At 40.7% G+C, this 21,612-nt stretch overlaps 1 protein-coding gene across 1 annotated transcript in view; it reads right to left on the bottom strand.

Moving 5' to 3' along the window:
- sema4f (sema domain, immunoglobulin domain (Ig), transmembrane domain (TM) and short cytoplasmic domain, (semaphorin) 4F) overlaps positions 1–20,817 on the bottom strand; it is a 133,219-nt gene extending 112,402 nt beyond the window's left edge. Inside the window, exon 1 of the mRNA XM_051928472.1 lies at positions 20,386–20,817. Coding sequence (XP_051784432.1) covers positions 20,386–20,485 — 100 coding nt within the window. The 5' untranslated portion in view covers positions 20,486–20,817. The remainder of the gene's footprint in view (positions 1–20,385) is intronic.
- Between the last annotated feature and the right edge of the window lie 795 nt (positions 20,818–21,612).

The following is a 21,612-nucleotide window of genomic DNA, read 5'->3' as shown; positions in this document are numbered from 1 at the left end:
TTCACTTTAAGTTAATCTCTCTCGATACAAAATGGTCATCTGGAGCAGTGCACAGTTTGGTTTTCAAATGTTAAAGATTATAGGTGCAGAAATACATAAAATCAAAATATATCATTGTGTAATTTTGTTTCATAGTCATCTTTTCATCATAGTTTGTTTATGGCAGCAAAACTAGTCATTTTCATTCCACTGTCCCAATACTTCTAGCCAGTTTAGTTTATTTTTATAAGCTGGTGCTTTTCATAGAGCCGTTCAGACTGTTTAAAAAAATCTGCATTAGTGTAAGACATTCTAACTTGGGATTGTTCATGAGAAATATAATGATTTACACAATGAGGCAGAAGTACATAGTAAACGAGAATAGTTGTGTCATATATTAGAAACATTAAAAGGCACGCTTTCACTTCTGTAAATATTCTCAGTTGTAATAGAAATTTGTCATTACGCACCCTGTGATAGAGGTCCTAACACGCTCTCACCTCAGAGTACTGCACCCTCCAACCATCCTTCTGCTGATGCCAGCATAGGAGAGACATCCCCACCCACAATTACAGCAGCGCAGGTGAGCAGAGAGCTGAGGAGACTTCGTGCCGCCAGCAAAACAGCAGGTCCAGATGGAGTATCGCCACGATTGCTGAAGGCCTGTGCGTTGGAGCTAGGGAGTCCTCTACAGCGCATCTTCAACCTGAGCCTGGAACAGGGGACAGTCCCGAGGCTTTGGAAAACATCTTGCATCACCCCCATCCCAAAGATATCACATCCTAGTGAGCTGAACGACTTCCGGCCTGTCGCTCTGACGTCACATGTGATGAAGACCATGGAGCGGATGCTGCTTCACCACCTAAGGCCACAGGTCCACCATGCCTTCGACCCACTGCAGTTCGCATATCAGGAGAAGGTGGGAGTGGAGGATGCCATCATCTACATGCTACACCGATCCCTCTCCCACTTGGACAGAGGCAGTGGTGCTGTAAGAATTATGTTTCTGGACTTCTCTAACGCCTTCAACACCATCCAACCTATGCTCCTAAGGGACAAGCTGACAGAGATGGGAGTAGATTCATACCTAGTGGCATGGATCGTGGACTATCTTACAGACAGACCTCAGTATGTACGTCTCAGGAACTGCAGGTCTGACATTGTGGTCAGCAACACAGGAGCGCCGCAGGGGACTGTACTTTCTCCGGTCCTGTTCAGCCTATATACATCGGACTTCCAATACAACTCGGAGTCCTGCCACGTGCAAAAGTTCGCTGACGACACTGCTATCGTGGGCTGCATCAGGAATGGGCAGGAAGAGGAGTATAGGAACTTAATTAAGTACTTTGTTAAATGGTGCCACTCAAACCACCTACAACTGAACACCATCAAAACCAAGGAGCTGGTGGTGGATTTTAGGAGGACTAGGCCCCTCATGGACCCCGTGATCATCAGAGGTGACTGTGTGCAGAGGGTGCAGACCTATAAATACCTGGGAGTGCAGCTGGAAGATAAATTAGACTGGACTGCCAATACTGATGCTCTGTGTAAGAAAGGACAGAGCCGACTATACTTCCTTACAAGGCTGGCGTCCTTCAACATCTGCAATAAGATGCTGCAGATGTTCTATCAGACGGTTGTGGCGAGCGCCCTCTTCTACTCAGTGGTGTGCTGGGGAAGCAGCATAAAGAAGAGGGACACCTCACGCCTGGACAAACTGGTGAGGAAGGCAGGCTCTATTGTAGGCACGGAGCTGGACAGTTTGACATCCATGGCAGAGCAACGGACGCTGAGCAGGCTCCTGTCAATCGTGGAGAATCCACTGCATCCACTAAACAGTATCATCTCCAGACAGAGGCGCAGCTTCAGCGACAGACTACTGTCAATGTCCTGCTCCACTGACAGACTGAGGAGATCGTTCCTCCCTCACGGTATGCGACTCTTCAATTCCACCCAGGGGGGTAAACGTTAAAATTATACAAAGTTATTGTCTGTCTGTATACTTGCATTGTTATCACTCTTTAATTTAATATTGTTCTTTATCAGTATGCTGCTGCTGGAGTATGTGAATTTCCCCTTGGGATTAATAAAGTATCTATCTATCTATCATTGAGGGCTTAATCCCTAGTAAATGATAAAAAAAATTAACATCATAATTATAATTGCTGACCTTGAAATAATCTAAAATGATACCCACATGCTTATGTTTGAAAACAGTCATTTTTAATCTTCTGGGAGTTGCTCATAGAGGGCTAGGACAACTGGTGAAGAACCAAAAATCACAAATATTATTATATCCAAGATCAGCAACTTAGAAATAGCATAAAATAACACTCGTGTATTACCAATCCTTCTTTGTTTTCTGAAAGGTTTATGAAAAATGGTAACTTTGACCCCTCGTATCACATAAGGGGGTGAATCAGCTTATTATTATTTGGCTCATGCCTTTATCCAAGGCAACGTACAACATTTGAGGTGCAATTGCTTATATTTCTTTTTGTTTTCATAGATGGAGCACTGGCAGGTGAATTGACTTGCTCATGGTCACACAATGTCAGTAGAGGAATTTGAGCCAACAACCTCAAGGCTTGAAGTCCAAAACCATAACCACTACACCACACTGCCCTGGGTTTGGATGATGTGGCAGGCACAACTTCAACTCGTTCTGATTAGTTTTGCTGTAGATGCCTATTGGTATATTCTTTATCGTAAGGGTGTAATTTCTTGCACAAAATATGATAAAAAAAGGTCTAAAAATGAGTGTTATTTTATCAGGTTTAAAGAGCTAAAAATAAGGGAAAATCCCAAAAACTAAACATCAAGGTGAGTTGAACAGTATATCATATTTGGGGGGCTCTCATACTAATGAGTCAGGATGCACCAAGCAAAACAAAGCTGAAATGATTTGATAGCAGGACTGCCAAGCTTTTTAAGTTTCTTCCTTTTAGCCATTCCGACATGTGCTCAGACTATAGTGTATATTTTATATTATATATATAAGTAAGTAATTTATTTAAAGAGCGTCTGTAAGCCAAATTCCGCACTAGGGACAAAAAAAGTTTTATCTATCTAATTTTATTAACACAAAAAGACAATCCATAACATGGCACATGCACACAATATGAGCAAAAATGATATCTTAGCAATTAATACACATCAATGAAAGAAAAAAATAAAAAAAAGAGCAGCTCCAAACCTCCTCAGCCAGTCTGAGTGGGGCTGTGACACACAAATAAGAACCTGTTACACAAGTCCTCTCTCCTTCCTTTTCGCTCGGTCTGTCTTGAACTCCAGTACTTTTACTTTGTGGCTCTCACCCTGCAGGCTCTAGAGAGCTGCGCTCACGCACGTGACGTTTTTTCCAGTCTGACCAGACAGGGTTGGCCTTCTCAAGCAATGAAAATGCAATGCCGTGTCTGGATGGAGGTAGTCAGGCAACTTGGAGTGTTGCTCGTCAGACAGCTCAAACTCGACTTTTATTCATTTTTAATTCACTTTTGATACTTTCAGCCTGCTGCAGAGATGGAGTGCAGGGGGACTGCTTTTAAATTTTTAAAATGGTCCTGTTGTTCAGCAAGGGTACTTAAAAGAACCATTCAGTATAAAGTGATACAATGTAGCTACCACCCCCTAACACCGTCTGACCTCAAGACAATGGAAACCAAGCACTTGGAATGGTGACAGCATACGTAAAAACTGTGTCGATTAGCTGGTTTCCCGAAGTTAAGAATGAATAAAGAAATAAATAAATAATACAAATGTCTTATCAGGAAACGCAAAAGGGGGGCAAGCGAGAACGTCACACAGGATCCATTTCAAAGGAAAGAAAAAACAAAACAAAACAGCTGATCAGCACTGACAAAGGAGCAGGAAGACGACTGTAGTTGCTCACTGACAGATACTCATTCAATCAACCTCTAATCTATATTCTACCTTTAACAAAATACAATAAAAAGGTCGCAAAAAATAAAAAAAAAACTGCACTAATTCTTAAGTGAGAAACAAATCTCACCCACTGGTGGAGCACCTGAGGAAGAGATTAGGCCGTCATTATTAGCTACAATATCCTGAGGGCGCCTCTCAAAACACATGACCACACACGATGAGCTAGCAGCAGGGTTTGATCCCGTGGTCATAACGTACAGTCAGCTTAGTCAACCAAGTTTAATCAAGAGCTAAAGGCGCCGGACCTCAAGCCAGCAGGATGCCAGTTCAATCCTAGTCTGTAATGTACTCTTTGACCCTGAGCAGGTTGCAAAACCTGTCTATGCACCAATTGTAAAAACAAAAAATATCTATAAACAGGTATAAGGAAACATAAATGTGAGACACCTTGGATAAAGCCAACTATATTGGAATAATACAAGCAGCCCTGCCATTATAAAATGTTCCCAACCAGATCACACAGCTGGTATCGCCTACAGGCTACATCTCTGAGCACACAAGTCAGGGTGGTCCAGTAGAATGGGAGGGCTGCTCTTTGATCTTGAAAGTAGTTGTAAAAGTCAGTATAAAAAAATAATTCCTCATAAAGTTTTGAGGCCTGAAAGGCACATGTTGCTCACTGGCTCACTCACCACACATTGGTTATCAGCTCAGTCCATTTCTCATGATGGACCCTGTGGGCAGGCATGTAAAGATTCATGTAAGTACATAATATCCTTTGCTGAAGCCACCATGGCTTATCAGTTAAATAACTAAAATAAATTTGTTTATAGCATTATTATAAACCAAAGGTGCTTCACGCAGCAAACAAGAACACAGCATGAAAACTATGAAAATTAAAGATAAAGTGATGAAAGTACTGGCCTGGCAGGGCAAACCCAAACTCATATGCAATGCATCCAATACTGAAGCTAAACTAGTTTATAGTTTTAGGGCAAACAAAGGCACACCTTAAAAAAAAAAAATACTACACACAAACTGGATGAGTGAGAATCAGAACAAAAACAAATTGTGCAAAGCACAAGTTTAGAAGCCAAAAAATGTTAAAACACTGGCTATGTGTACTGAGCCACTGCAGACATTTAAAGGTTGTGTTTAATTGAGCCTGCCATCTTAAAATACACAAGAAAAATACCCAGGCCTACCAGCAAGATAAGCTTAGGACCACAATACCCAAGGTCAGCTGGCTCTACCAAACGCATGACTATCATGGCACACTTTGAGGAACTGTGTTGTACTGTAATGCTTGAAATTAAACAAGTTAACATGTGACCAAGCTTTCTTGTGAAAGGTGCCAGAGCCAAATGGTTTGCCCCAACCCCCCAATCACACCAGCTTCTGCCCACCACAGCACAAAAGAGCATCTGATGCTGCTACTGCTGGATTATCGGTCACAAGTCGGATTAGCCCAGCTCCTAATTAAAGGCACGTCCAGGGATTTACCACTATAATTTGTTACTAGCCAATCCCATTATTTGGAATACTTGTCAGTATCTCAGGAGACCACAGCGTGATTAGGTATAATAAAAAAGGAGGAATGAATATAAAAACATCAAAATATAAATAATATAAAAAGACTCTGCAACCGTTTATAGAGTGCAGAGACGGTGACACCACCAAAGCCACTACATCTGCCACCAGTGTCTGCTTAGCTGAAAAACTCTAGTCATTCAGCACTAAGCTGGGTTGACAAATTAAAAGTTCAAATCCACGGAGCTCCTTCGGTCATACCAGTTAAATCACTTTTTTTTTTTTTTTTGTTTCTCACCCTTGCATTTCCAAGCCCCTTTCTCAATATTTAATCCTGTTTTGTTCCCACTAAACTGATGGTAATACTGCCATGTCACATATTAATTTAAACAGAGAGTCCACTCTGATTGCTATTCAGGTGATTGTTTTATATTCAGAATTGATGTCAAAGGTTTGGAAGGCTCTTTCTGCCTCATACTTGCAAACAACGATTTATGTAATCTTTTGTTGCTTTTAAAGTGTATGTATTACAAAGCACCTCTTCGTGGAGCTTGCCAGTTCAGGCGTCCTTGAGATTTTTTTATCCATTCTCTGCAATTATAAAACACTCTTCTTACTCAGATGCACTTGAGAATTGTCTGGAATCATTTTGCATGACTATTTTAATTTACACTTAAAACCCATGATTGTTAAAGCAATTTACACACACACACAGACAAACAACAGAGAGGCATAACACATGGAATAAGATACCAAGCACCCTGGTAGACTACAGGACTTTTGGGACCTTCAAAACCTGACTTGACATTACTTTGGGGAAAATGAGTGTTTAGGATTTGTGAATGCTACACGGGTTGGACAGGTATCCCAACCAGAGAAGGGGATGGTTCCTTACCAGGATGGGAGGCTCCGAAAGAAAGGAGCCAGACCCAGAAGTGACAGCCAGAGGAGATGTATGGACAGCCCACCTGAAGTGGAAAATATTGCTGAGAACTTTTTATTCACCCAGAACAGCAGCCCTCCGTATCAGCACCCATTTGGGAACCAGTAGGGAATGCTGGGAGATGTAGTCCAGCAATACAGCCCTGTTGGGAGATGCTCTCCATAAACTGGGACTTCCATATGACCCGGAAGTACTTCCGTCAGGCAGTGGCCCAGGCGCTGGAAGTACTCCCAGGTTCTTAATAAAAGGGGCCACATTCCCTTGTCCAGGAGAGTCGGAGCTGGGAGGATGTAAGCAACACTTGACTGGAGGAGGGCAGTGTGGTGGTGAGAGGAATTGGGAAGAGTTGTGTTTGGTGGAGAGAGACAATCTGTCTTTGTGCTTTTGTTACTTTGTGGAGGTGAATTGAATAAACCTTCCATTATTTGAACCCGGGACTAATGGTGTGTTTGTGTTGGGGTACGCTGACGACCCTGATCTCCATCACTATATATAAACTGACCAAAAAAATTAAAGGAACACTTTGAAAACCCATCAGATTTCAATGGGGAAAAAATCCTGCTGGATATCTATACTAATATGGACTGGGTAATGTGTTAGGAAGGAAAGGATGCCACATCGTTTGATGGAAATGAAAATTATCAACCTACAGAAGGCTGAATTCAAAGACATCCTGAAAATCAAAGACTAGTCCATTTTGCCGAAATTTCATTGCAGCAACTCCAAATCGTACTCAATAGTTTGTATGGCGCCCATGTGCTTGTATGCATGCCTGACAATGTCCTAATGAGACGACAGATGATGTCCTGGGGGATCTCCTCCCAGACCTGGACCAGGGCATCACTGAGCTCCTGGTCAGTCTGAGGTGCAACCTGGCAGCATCGGATGGACTGAAACATAATGTCCCAGAGGTGTTCTATTGGATTTAGGTCAGACGAGTGTGGGGGCCAGTCAATGGTATCAATTCCTTTATGCTCCAGGAACTGCCTGCATACTCTCGCCACATGAAGCCGGGCATTGTCCTGCACCAGGAGGAACCCAGGACCCACTGCACCAGCATAGGGTCTGACAATGGGTCCAAGGATTTCATCCCGATACCTAATGGCAGTCAACGTGTTGTTGTCTAGCCTGTAGAGGTCTGTGCGTCCCTCCATGGATATGCCTCCCCAAACCATCACTGACCCCCAACCAAACCGGTCATGCTGAACGATGTTACAGGCAGCATAACGTTCTCCACAGCTTCTCCAGACCCTTTCATGTCTCACATGTGCTCAGGGTGAACCTGCTCTCATCTGTGAAAAGCACAGGGCGCCAGTGGAGAACCTGGCAATTCTGGCATTCTATGGCACAGGGCCCACTAGAGGACGTTGGGCCCTCAGGCCACCCTCATGAAGTCTGTTTCTGATTATTTGGTCAGAGATTCACACCAGTGGCCTGCTGGAGGTCATTTTGTAGGGCTCTGGCAGTGCTCATCCTGTTCCTCCTTGCCCAAAGGAGCAGATACCAGTCCTGCTGATGGGTTAAGGACCTTCTACGGCCCTGTCCAGCTCTCCTAGAGTAACTGCCTGTCTCCTGGAATCTCCTCCATTCCCCTGAGACTGTGCTGGGAGACACAGAAAACCTTCTGGCAATAGCATGTATTGATGTGCCGTCCTGGAGAAGTTGGACTACCTGTGCCACCTCTGTAAGGTCCATGTATCGTCTCATGCTACCAGTAGTGACACTGACCGTAGCCAAATGCAAAACTAGTGAAAAAACAGATGAGGAGGGGAAAAATGTCAGTGGCCTCCACCTGTTAAACCATTCCTGTTTTGGGGGTCATCTCATTGTTGCCCCTCTTCTGCACCTGTTGTTAATTTCATGAACACCAAAGCAGCTGAAACTGATTAACAACCCTCTCTGCTACTTAACTGACCAGATCAATAGCCCAGAAGTTTCAGTGACTTGATGCTATACTCTGATTAAAAAGTGTTCCTTTAATTTTTTTGAGATATATATATATACACACACTCATATATTCAGAACTATTTTAAAGAAAAGTGGTGTACACTTAGAAGGTAGATGAATTGGTAAATGTGATCACTGTTTGCTCTGCTCTCTTCACACAGGCAAGCTACAGGATCTCTGCCACAGTGCTACGCAGCAACAAAATGCAAATGAACTCCACAGTTTGTCAACCTGTCCTCAGTGCAAATACAGAGCAAGGATGTTGTTCAAGCGCCACGGACAGTCCTAGGAAAAAGGATTTGTTTTTTTTGCAGTTTTAAGTAGGCTGACCGTGATCTTTATATCTTCCTTAGCATCCAGCATCAATGTGTTTGGTTTTTTTTTCCAGCCCAACATGCTTCCCTTCAAAACACCACTAATGAACTTAGTTGCTCCTCTCACCACACAACCTACAAATGTACACTGATGCACATGTCTAGCCCCGAAGTTATGAGATAAGTTTCCCATGACCGCTCAAACTGTTCTTGGACTGTTGATATTAAGAAGACTCTTGAAAAGACACAAAAATATTATAAGCCTGCCGAGGCTTTCTAGCACCCTGCAGTCACACCCCGGATGTCTACAGCTGTACCGACAGCTGTCATCTGACTGCGATTTGTTACATTGCTAGCTTCATCTACTGTACTCTTGAGACTGCTAACTGTACAGTAGTTATTAGGCTTGTTGTGATCTACCTTAAAATGAGGGTATTTATTCCTTAGTTATTTTGTACCTTCATGCTTAACTAACAGATATTGTATGCCTTGGTTTCGTTTTTGTAAGTTGCCCAGGGCAAAGGTGTCTCCTTAATTATAATTTATTTCTCTTGGACACTCCCGTTTTCCTAATAGACCCCATTAAAAATATGTGTGTGTGCGATTAATTGTTGAGTCTAACTTGACTCCATGCAGGTGTGAGAGTACTGTGGCCCTGCATATCCCATCCAGGGTTGGTTACTGTCGTGCCCCTAGTTTCTGTGACCGACAACGGTGTAGTCAGACATACCCATGCCTTAAGTTGTAAGGGTGGGCTCTGTGTGTACGAGAACTGTCAAGCAATGAGCACTCACCCAGAAGTACCGTGACGAGAAACAAGAAATTTAGACTTTGCAAACAGAATGAGACAAGGAATAAGGAATGTGTAACTCACAAACAAAACACTGGCTCGTCTTTCTAAATTGTATAGTTTATGTACCAAAACAGAAAGGAAAAAAAAGGTCAGAAAATGCAACCAGACTTGCCGCAACTGTAAATCCTTTGCATGACCACCAGTTCCATCAGGCAGCAACGTATTGGCTGTCAGAAACAGGAGTTAGCTTGCAATATTTTGCAAATGTGACAATACACTGTAAAGTTGTCATGCAGTTGCATAATTTGACATCTCCAGCGATTACTAGTTGTGTAAACTGACACACTCAGGTGCAACTTCAGTCATCAAGTCTGACATCCCCAATGACTGGAGGTTGTGTACCATGTCAACAGCTTGAACTAGATTAGGCTGGTTTGAGAATGGTAACATTAATGGTTAATGTCCTTAATTATAAATCAGAAGGCTACAGATTCAGCAGTGATGCTAACTCATTGTCACCCCACGCGAGTTATCCGGAACGTCAACGCTTCTACTTTTGAATATAATTTTGCTGTAATTATAAGCACACGGACACACTGTTGATCATAGAAAAGTTTTCTGTAAAATGCAGTTTGGTGCTTGTGCACACTTTCCAAAACAACAAACTTGTTTTTTGTCTTTATTTTATAAATATCTTCTGTTTTTTTTTGTTTTTTTTTTTTTACTTCACAGTTTCATCTAAAGTTGTTTTAAAATCATTTTCATGGCAAACTGATCAACAAGTCCATCATGAAAACAACATTCTCTAACCCTCTTAACTCAATTCTGGAGGCCCCGAGTGCCAGATAAGATACACCCTTAGGCAGAGTGCCAGTCCATCACAAGGCCCACGCACGTGCACATCCACACTGCCAATTTACAATCACAGATTAAACTAATCAGCACATCTTTGAGGATGCAGGAGGAAAACCCTGGCAGACTGAGAAAACTCCACATAACAATAACAGGTGCAGGATCTAATCCCAGGGCAGTGAATCTCTGAGGTGTCAAAGCTGGTGAATGTAACACCATTTAAATGTCGTCCATCCACATAACAAGCATGTCTTTGGGATGCGATATTAAACATGGGAGTATCTCGGTTTTTATTCACACATTCAATGGAAGAAAATGCAAACTGTACAGGGCACAGACTTGAACCCCGTCTACTGAACCTTAATGGTGCCAGCACTACCCACTGTGCTATGGTTCACTTCAGAATTACAACAGCAGACAGATCCAGACTCAAATATTAATAAAACCAATAAAACAAACAATTTAGAAAAGGACAAAATGGATAAAGGACATCATTAAACATGTTACACTGAAATGATCGCTGTACATGAACGAATTGGCAGTGGAGGGGACGCTGGCGCACGCATGTTGCTGCCGCTCCTCCCTGTTATCAACACTTTTCATTAAAATTTGCGTTAAACTTTTTGCAATTGTTCACTTTCTTTTATTGTATGTATAGTTCATGGATGCAATTGACTCAAACTGTGTTGATTTGGATTTACTTTTATGGACTTTGCCTTGACTGGGACAACTGAATCTTTCTGTGGCACACTGGACGAGCCATAGAGACATTTCTTTGTACCGTGACAATCTATGAGCCGAGGACGGTCTAAGCGCCGTGAGCATGGGAAAGGCGCTATATAAATGTATTATTATTATTATTATTAAAAGAAAAATAAAAAATAGCCATATAATTCTGACTTAAGAGGAAAAAACACACAACAGCAAATTATTACAAAAAGCTCTTGAAAGGTGTAAGGAGAAACTGAAAAATAATTGCTACTAAGGCCAAAATAAATAGCAAGCAATTTTTTGAGTATTACTACAGTAAAAAGAAACCTTATGGTGTATCCAGCAAGGGCTGCTGGTTCCCTGGAATTGTGTTCTTCACTGATGTAGAACGGACTTGAGCCATACATATTGTATCCCTTTAGTAACCACAGTGAAAATAATCAGACGAGAGCAATAGGGTCCAAAAAAATAGATATATACATTTAACTTGCTTCAAAATGTAGCTTCCACCCGCAAAATACGATGCATAATTATTTAAAAATTATATTGTGGAATAAAATGAAAAAAAAAGCTTATTAACAAGAATGTTATAATTATTGTTGTTTTATTTCTGTTTTTATCTTGCTTTGCCTTTGTTTAAACTTTTTATGTAGCACTTTGAGATTTACTGCTAATGTAAAGTGCCCTATAAATAAAATGCAATTATTATTATTATTAAAAATACATAAACAGACCTCAGAGAAGCCAACAGAACATACAGTCGTCATTCAGTTTCTTCAATGGGGAATGCTGACAGCTATATGAGCCCAGTCCGGCTGGGAGTTCAGGGGCATGGAGACAGCTTCTGGCTTTGTGATGGATCCTTACCATTATAAACACTCACATATTTATATATTCATAGAATTTGCTATGAACCTTGCCATATATACACAACCGCCATCTGGGCCGTCTATGTTATTTTCTGGAATGTTCCCAAATAACACCTTCCCCTGTTCTAGTCCACTCATGGCTTCAGCAGACAATGACCCTTGGTCACTCTGGCCATCTACTGATTTAGCAAACATTACCATTTTAAAATAACCTGCCTGGGTGGTTGTTTCATATGTTTCGGTCCATCTTTCTGGCCAGTTTCACCCTGTCATCTTATTAATGGCTTTAAAATAAACTTCACAGATTACAGTGGCACACTTCAAACCTATTACTACATAGGGACACAAAAGGAGAAATTACTGACAATGAAAAAATAGCAAATACCCTGAACAAATATTGCACACAAGTATTTATAAATGAAGAAACCAATGGGATGCCCCTTGGAGAAGTAAAAACAGACTCTGAATGCATAGAGGAGTCAGCTGTGCTTCAATCCCTTGATACGTAACCTACAAAGCTGGACCTCAAGTTGGTTAACTGACAGAAGACAGAGCACAGAAAACATTTCACATGTGGTGCGGTCATCAGTGGAGTCCCTCGGGGTCTGTCCATGGACCATTACTTTTCTGATTTATATTAATGACACTGATTCCTGCATAGTTAGTAATCTTGTAAAATTTGCAGAAGATACTAAAATTGGACGAATGGTAGGTACCGAGGACTGAGGACACAGCAAAAACAAGTCAAAAAGTCCTAGACATGCTTCAGAACTGTGCAAACACTTGAAAATGCAGTTTAATGTAGAAATGTGCATAGAGCTACAAGGGGGCAAGAGGAACGTCAATTATAAACACAAAATGAGAGACATTGTACTAAAGGAAGCAACCTCTGAAAAGAATTTTGGAGTATATGTTGACCAACATTTTCATCAACTAATCAATGTGCTGAAGCTACTAAAAAAGCAAATAAAATGTTAGGTTGTATCATAAAAACATCGAGGGATGTTATGTTCAGATTATATAATGCACTAGCGAGACCTCATCTGGAGTATGTGCTGTTCTGGTCACCACACTAAAGATAAAGACGTAGCAGCACCTGAAGCTGTGCAGAAGAGAACAATCAAGTGCATTCCAGGATTTAAGGACATGTGCTAGTCTGACAGACTTGGAGAATTAAACCTGTTCAGTTTAAAACTGAAACTGTGTGGGGGTCTAATCCAGGGATTTAAAACTCTCAAAGAAATTGATACAGTAGGATTCTTTCAATTTAACAGTGAACAAACTTGAGGACAACATTGGAAATGAACGAGATATATATTTAGGACGGAAGAACTTCTTTACGCAAAGATTTGTGGAATAAAATACCAAGACATGACGCTGAAGCAGAAACGTTGACAATGTTTAAGAAGAATTTGGAAATGTTAGAGTTTAGCCATCAGCTAACCAAACAAGCTCGATGGACCGAATGGTGTTCTCTTGTTTGTAAAATTTCTTATTTTTGTATGACTGCTTTCATAAACTTTGCAATACATTTACTTACCTCAAAATATAAAAAAATCAAACATGAAATGGGAAACCATTGGTGCTCTTTATAACTCCAGTATATATGACTCCAAAATTACAATTGAACAGTTTCATGAGATGCGAGTCATCAGTTCAGCGTAACTGGATAAGAATATCAGGATGGTAAACAGTATATTTTAATTTCATGGAATATGATGTATCTGTTTTATGACAATTTAGAACATCATCCCAAGCGACATGATGCTGACATCTGGATGCTACTGGATTTTAGAGTGGAAGTCATGATAACGTCAATTGACATTTGTACATGGACTGTAAATCATTTCTTTAACCCTAAGAAATTGTTCAATTTTATTTCTGGAGGCAGATGGGCTTCAATTATAAAGGATTGGCAAGCCATTGGTGCTCAAGTTTAATTTTTTACATTTGTAGATGTGTGAATATATTAAATTTTATTTAAGCAGTCTGCTCCTTATTTAAATTTCCTGTTGAATATACTAACTCAAGACATTAATATTAAGATGGCTTGGGTATCACTTCATATTTACCCCAATTAGAAAGTGGCTTTTATAAAGAAATTAATAAAAATTATATTCTTTCAAGATGCAATTTTGTATACAGGTACTATAGCAACTTAAAAAGTGATCATTACTTTTAAAAATTGTCACATTGCCTTAAGCATATCATGCAATATTCTACATTTCAACAAACTACTTAGGACAGTAATTAATCTTAAAATATTACTGTTTCAAGCAAATATTGTGTTTCCAGATAACAAACCTCTCCTGAAATACTCTGCTTTAAAGATGCATTCAGTGACCAGTCTATATTTAATCTGTCAAAAAATATAGAAATGTCTCTTATTCTAAGATGGACACTGGGACTCCAAATTTATAAAAGCATAGTGATGTTAAAATTAAACCTGATGATATTCCAGGTGTATCTCAACTCACCCGATCCTTTAGGTTTCTTGACTGGACGCGGCCCATCTTAACTAGAATTGTGGTCGTCATCTTAATCGCGTTTTCAACCAGAAACTAAAAGCTTTTAACAGTATAGGCCAAAATTTTGTAAGGTGTCTTAATACAAATCATCCATCACCTCTAATCTCAGTGAAAAGAAAAAAACCCTCAATTTCCTGTTTCACTTAAGCCTATTCTTTCACCTCAACGTTGTCGGCATCTTAGAAATTAAATACGTGATGAATAAAGAGGTTCCTGCTCTTAAAAAGGGGGTAAACATGTACAAACGGCCCTAAAGGCTCAGGAACTTCTGCCCTGGCGACGCCCTCTGGAAAAAGTGCACCCCACACGCAAATAACTGAATGAAGTCGCGAGGTTCACCGTTAAGAACCGAGCTAAACAATCAGAAAGCTGCCATCGTACATAAGCATGAAAGAGCGGCCCGCGAAATTCGTCAGATCAACCAAAACACCACCTGAAGGGATTTTATTTTCTTTATACTCCGAGACCATCGGAACATTTACACATTTTCATAGTTACCCGCCTAAACCCGTATCTTTTTTTTAACAAGCAAGCAACACTGGTGAACATGCCAGGATGGGCGTGGTCGATAACAGGTGGGGGCGTGGACACGAGGGTTAACCCAGTAGTAAGATCAGAAAGCCCAATTCAGAATAAATGCTGCAGTTACCCTACTCCGTATATTTGCATGACCCCGCCCACCTGCATTTGATTTTTTTTTTTACCTCCACCCCTTCCCGGCAAAACACTCTACGAATGCCTAATGAGACACAGGCCACTCGCTAGCGTAATGAAAGACTGGACCTCAGACCCCCAAGCCAACGCGGAAGTATACTTAGGAAACGGATAGGCGAACAGACGCACATCCACAGGAGTGAGATGACACCTTCGGACAAAAAAAAAAAATAACTTTCCGGCTTTTAATCGTACTGATTTAAATGAAACGGTTCGAAGTGTTATAGCGAAAGCTCCTTTTGCTTGTACTGTTCTCAGATCTACAAAACAAAAAAAAAAAACTAAACATGAATGACAGATCCGTGCCTTTATCAATTATATTTATATTTACATAGCGCCATTTGTCCGCTATACAACTGCAATAGCTCTGTAATGAACTGAATGATTCAGCACAAGCCCAGTGTAACTGTACTACCAAGGGTGTAAAAGAATTAGACTATCCAACTGATTTTAAGACACCTAGCAAGCTTTTAGGAATTGTTCAAATTATGAGCTTTTCCGCTAGCCAGGAGAGGTTAAATAATGTACAATGCTGATGCAAAAAGTTTAGCAGTTGTGGGACTAAAAATGCTTTCTACAGTATGTGGCTTAAATAGTTTTATTGAAAAAGATACAGAGATGTAATTCTTTGCATAATCTATCCATCCATTTTCTGAATCTGCGTTATAAATGCAAAGAAGACGAATAAAGAAGAAACACATTTGCAATTGGCATAATCACGGTTGTCAGTTAACCCCAACACAAGCATCTTTAAAATTTGCAAATAAATCCACAAAGAGACTAGCAACAATGTGTAGACACCATAGAAACAGAGTGAGACCACTGGGCCTGGAATCAGCGTGGAATCCCCAGAGGTGTGATGCAGCAGGGCTAAACACTGTGCCACCATCTCACCTTCTCCATAATTCAGGTAATAAAGATACAACTCGATCATTTCACTATTTCTCTGTGTTTTGTACAAATGTAGTGCTGCACTACCATAATGTATTGTCATGCATATGTACAGTATATAATACTTAAACTATGGAAGACCTTGAAAATATTGACTGGCATTTCAATTCTAGTATTTATGGAGCACGAGTCAAATTAGGTTCTTACTTGAATTAAATCAAAAAATTGATGTTTTCTAACTTCTTACTGCTGAACTCTTGCAAAACTGAGATTAAAAAAAGCTCCACTTTCAATCACCTACAAAAAGCCTTCACGGCCACCTGACCTTATCATTGGACTCATCTTGAATGGCTTAAAAACCAATTCTATATACAAGGGCTATACCTCTCTATTAATTATAAATCTATCTTATATAAGTGTATTATTTTCTTGTATGTTGTTTATTTATAATTATTCTTATCTAATTATAATTGGCTTTTCATTGTTTGCACCTATTTCTTTGACAGCTTGTAGAGCACTTTGAACGACATTAAGTGTATAGAAATGTGCTATAGAAAAGTTGTTTTGGCCTTTCAACGCCTTCTGCATGGATCCACAAACACTCTGCCACATTGTCATCTACTCTTAGATGGATTACTGTAATTCAATTTTCAATAGTCATCCTATATAAAACTATCAGCTATAAGGTGGAAATGCTGGTGAGCACACAACACTGGACACATCACTCCACAACTGCCCAGGCAACACCCATTTCCTGCCTGATATGAAATCAGCTTCAGAACTGGACCCCTGACTTGCGCAACAATGAATTTCAACATCCCATGTTTATCCATTATCAGTATTTACTCCACATCATCCTACCAGATAACATTTACAACTCTGACTGAATGCTCATTTAGCTATTTGGCTCCAGCTCTCTGACACTCTTACCCATCACTTCCCACTCTTTGATTTATCATTTATTTAAACTATATTGGTTTATACTATATTATGTCCTTCTGTTCACAAACCTAAATTTATGCTAATAAAGTAAATGAGTTGATCACCTGTATTAACTTTTTGCTTTTAATTTTCTGGGTTCTTTTCAGGTGGCTTTTGCGCTATATAAGATGAAAACAGATTGAGACTAGGAAAACTAAAACCCAGTCTACATGGTAAGAATGTTGGGTTCGAAGGTGGCACAGTGATTCTTACTGATGTGTCAAACCTCCTATTACTTTTGGTCATTTCCTTTGTCAGTCCCAGGATGTGCATGTTGGCACGGTATATGAAAGAGTGCATATGTGTGTGAACTTTGATGGCTGTGGCGTTTCAGATCCATTCAGGATGGGCAGTCACCCCATAATGGATACAGCAGGCTCACAAAATGGAAAGATAAAAAATATTTTATAGAGCACCTTTAATGAAGGTTCTTACACAGATTTAACCCGACTTCATAAGAAGGAATGAAAATATAACCCCTTGTGTTCTTCTGAATGTACACGCAACAGCACACTGCCCTCACATACATCCACATGCACTTATGACTTTTAAGTCACCATGGCTTAAAGGAGTTCACATAAAGAATAAATGTCAATGGCCATGGCCAGACAGAAAAGCAGCAGACAATATCCAGAGAGCAGCTGCCAGACTTATGCCAGGCTGAATCCATCACTGTGTATTTCATCTAACACTTTCCACTGTAAGCACTTTACAAAGCAACCAGCAGTACAGCACAAATGTTCTCAGGAGACATGAGAGGAGCTGAACTATTCAGGCACTGCAGACCTGGTTAATCATACTCAAAGTATTAAAATAATTGAGTATTGAACGTCTTTGCATTAATAAAAAAAAAATCACCTGGCACTGTGTTGTGCTTTACCCATTTGTCTGACGACAGCACAGACCAGAATCCTTATTTTAAATGCATTCTCTCAAAACAACTTTAGGTATACAAATATCTGGTTATGGGCCGTGTTTCATGGGATCATTACCACACCTTTTAACGCAAAAATCACACCATGCAAATTAGAAGCTTTTAGCCCCAGCTTGACTCCATCACCCGTCAGCATGGGACACCAAAAAGCTGCTAAATGGTCTTTTCTCTACAAAGCATATTCTAATGTTCTTCTTCCTCCATTTACATTTACAACATTTAGCAGACGCTCTTATCCAGAGCGACTTACAACAGTGCTTAGTAGTCTACGACTGTTCTTCAATCTTTAAGGCTAGGATTAAATCTATTGTCATTAAACAAGTTACCGCTGACCAAGTTGTACACAAAACCATGCTAGAAGAAAATACTAAGTTGTTAGTACAAATTTTTTTTTTTTTTTTTGAGAAAGGGTAGAAAAAACAAGTATGTGTTATTGGCATAACAATGATGTGCATGTTGCTAAAGAATTGCTTAACAATAATAACAACAAACATTAACATAACAATAACTGCATCACCTGCAGATTTTTACAGCAAATCCAGAGAATTGGAGTGAGCTTGGACTCCCATGAAAACTTTGTTCATACTCTGCACCTGATGATTTTGTAATACTCCTCTCTGATGTTTAAAGTATACAGTTAAATGCATGAATGAAGAAACAGCTTTTTCACCATATAAACTAGAAATACATAGATGGTCTCTGTTTCACCCACAGAATCACCCCAGACATCAAAATACTTTTAATCAACCCAGCTTTATTTAGACAGCACCGTTCTCTCACCATTGGAGCACATGCAGGTTAAGTAATTTGCTTAGGGTCCACAAGATGGGTCCGCAGCTGGGTTGACTGGTAACCATTATAACAGTCGACTTTCTTATCCACTTTGCAGCAGTGCTTGCCAAGGCAAAGCTCAAAAGACATGGGAGTCTTCTGAAACTTAACCACATACGGTTCTTTTACTTTGCCTAAAGGGCGCTTTAAAAAAAAAAAAAAACTCTTTTTAAGTTGTGATCATTTCATCATTCCTTAATCCCTTCTCAGAAAGCAACATTCCGGGGCACTCAGAGACAAGAAAACAAAACATAATAAAATAAAACTGATTGTGGTGTGCCACATATACAGCCTCACACGCAGGTCACCATCACAAGGTACCATCACCTACAAAAATGAATTGAGTTAAAACCAAGGAAATAAATGACCCAGCAACATCATTGAGATGTTAGTCACCCTTAGTACTTCGTTTTGGGATCCAAAATAATCCAGACTTTAGAAGCATGATAAAAACGAAAACCAAAGCAATAAGCAGTATAATCATGCTATGCAGAATACAACATTACTGGAAGCAATACAAAATGAAATGCAAGAATTTCCAAAAATGTGCACCCTCGCCACAAATAAGCCGTTCCCAGAAGCATAAAACAGGCGCCTGCCCATAAAATGACCAGCACTGATGGATTCTCACGGGCAATGAACACCTGCGGACCGGAGAATAGGAAATTGGCCTTGAGGCGATTATGGTCGTTTACGGTCTTTTCCACACCTACATGAAGTGCTTCAAAAGAGACAGAAACAGTCTGCTTCTCGATTCCGTTCCTTTCTAGATTGCCGCAATTTATTTGTGAAGCCTGCATTAGCCAAATTACAGAATAATAAAAGTAATGACTTTATGACACGGTATTCCTAGAACATCACTGACTGCAATTGAAGTGTAAAATATGTAATTGTGAAAGGCGCTATAAATTAAATAATGTGTAAAACCTAAATGAGCAAAGGCGTAAACAGGTGTAAATGAACACTGCCTACTTTGATTTTTCCATTATATAAAAAGCTGCTGCATTTTACTAGTAATTGAACAGCACGGAGCAACTAGAAATGCAAAATTTACACGCAATGCTCAGATGTATAGGTAATACAAAAGCCAGAACAACCGCAAAAAATCATCACAGCTATGTGGGCGCAGCCTCGAGAGACGATATGGGCAGATGCACGACACTTCCATCGGTCTCAGATGGTCGGTGTCCGCACGCTACTGCAAGCGCCAGCTGAACGGGTGGATGGGTGCCGTAGAGAGGAGTACAGGATTGAGACAGGTAGGGCTGCACGGCGGTCGGAACAGCACCTTCGGGCGCACCCCTTTCCCCCGGGGAGTGAGAGAGCTGCCTTCGAGATGAGCCTTTTGTTTAAACTGCCATACCGCGAAACGCTCGAGGGTGGGGAGTGAGAGGAGGCGCAATCGCTACAAGCAATGCCTCCCCATTGTACCTAAAAAGTACAGTGCAATGCAGACACGGAGCCAGTAACGTGGTGGCATCCGCACTCAGATGAGAGGGCATTAACACACAGTATTAAGGAAATCCCTATTGTTCTCTTACGCTTTCTGGGTGTATTTTTCGCAAAGCAACTGCAGCTCAGCGGTACAGCGAGTTTTCTCATTACTGTACTACTGTAATCGCAGCCCCCACCTTCCCCCTCTTCCCTCACGACTTCCTCCTCCTCCACTGCAGGTGAACTCACCTCGGTAGGTACTGCTTAGTCTGGGCACGGGCTTCATCGCCACGGCGAACGTAAAGTGCAGGACCCAAAATAAGGACCTGGGCAGATAAAACAGTGTCATTGTGCTTCTGTAGCTCCGATCCAAGGAGAAAAAGAAATTGGGAAAGCCAGCGGCTCTGCCACCAGAGCTAGCTGAATGGCCGTACTCTAATCATCGACCACGAAGGCGTCCTCTTGGTCCCAGTGTTCCAGATGAAACAAAAGTTGCTGTTTCCTTCCCTTTCGCCAGTACAATAGCGCGATGTATTTTTTTCCTCTGAAACTCGAGTCAGGACCGTGAGCAACACACACAGTCGACTCTTGGTCCGGTATATATCTGGAAACACCTTGCACGATTCGGTACTCGCATCGTTGCTTAGTACATTCCCTGTTGTGGACTGCTGCGCTATACTACTGAGGCGCTCACAGGCAAAGCAGTTAGCTAAGCCCCGCCCCTACCATCACCGCCCGCCTACACACAAACCCGCCCATATTTGCTAGACGAGCAGGTAAGATCAAAAAATTCATCAGGTTTCTGAATCGACCTAATCCTAGTTTATCTTCACTGGAAACCAAAATAAAAAGCCTTTTTTTAAAGATAATATCCTGCTTGATATACGGATTCAATCGCTTGTCTTTCATCCCAAGATCCACACTACTTGCACATCCTCTTGCGGTCAGTTAATACACGTAGCGGGAGTGGCGTAGACGCTTGTCAAAGGAGAAAAAACGACGTGTTTGCATAAAAGATTGTATACATTTATATAACGCCTTTCAAACGGTAATGTTTACGGGGATTGTATATTATCAGTTTAGTTTGGATTAAGCATCCTGGTATTCGTCGGAGGTCTATTAAAAAGAGCTGCGGTTGCAGCACTTAATATAGAAATAAACAGCGTTTATTTTATTAAATGCGCCTCTTGCAACTGCAGTACCTTTTTTATTTCCGTTTATTTTACTTTATGGAAGCTTCCATTCAATTGGAGTTTTCATCTACTGCTGAGTCCCTGAATTGGATGAAATGAGTTGGAACACGTGTTTTACACGTGTATAGCGCCTTTAGCCATAGATGCAGTGTACTTCAGGCAGTACTGCAAAAAGAAAATCATTCAAAACATATTCTGTAGAGTACAGGCGGGAGGTTACGCGTCTTTCATCCAAAAGTAATTTTAAAAAGGTTTTTATATTACAAGTATTTATGTCGCTTCG

This window comes from Erpetoichthys calabaricus, chromosome 5, assembly GCF_900747795.2.
Source record: "Erpetoichthys calabaricus chromosome 5, fErpCal1.3, whole genome shotgun sequence".
Lineage (NCBI taxonomy): Eukaryota > Metazoa > Chordata > Cladistia > Polypteriformes > Polypteridae > Erpetoichthys > Erpetoichthys calabaricus.
This window is presented reverse-complemented; position numbering and strand designations above follow the sequence as displayed.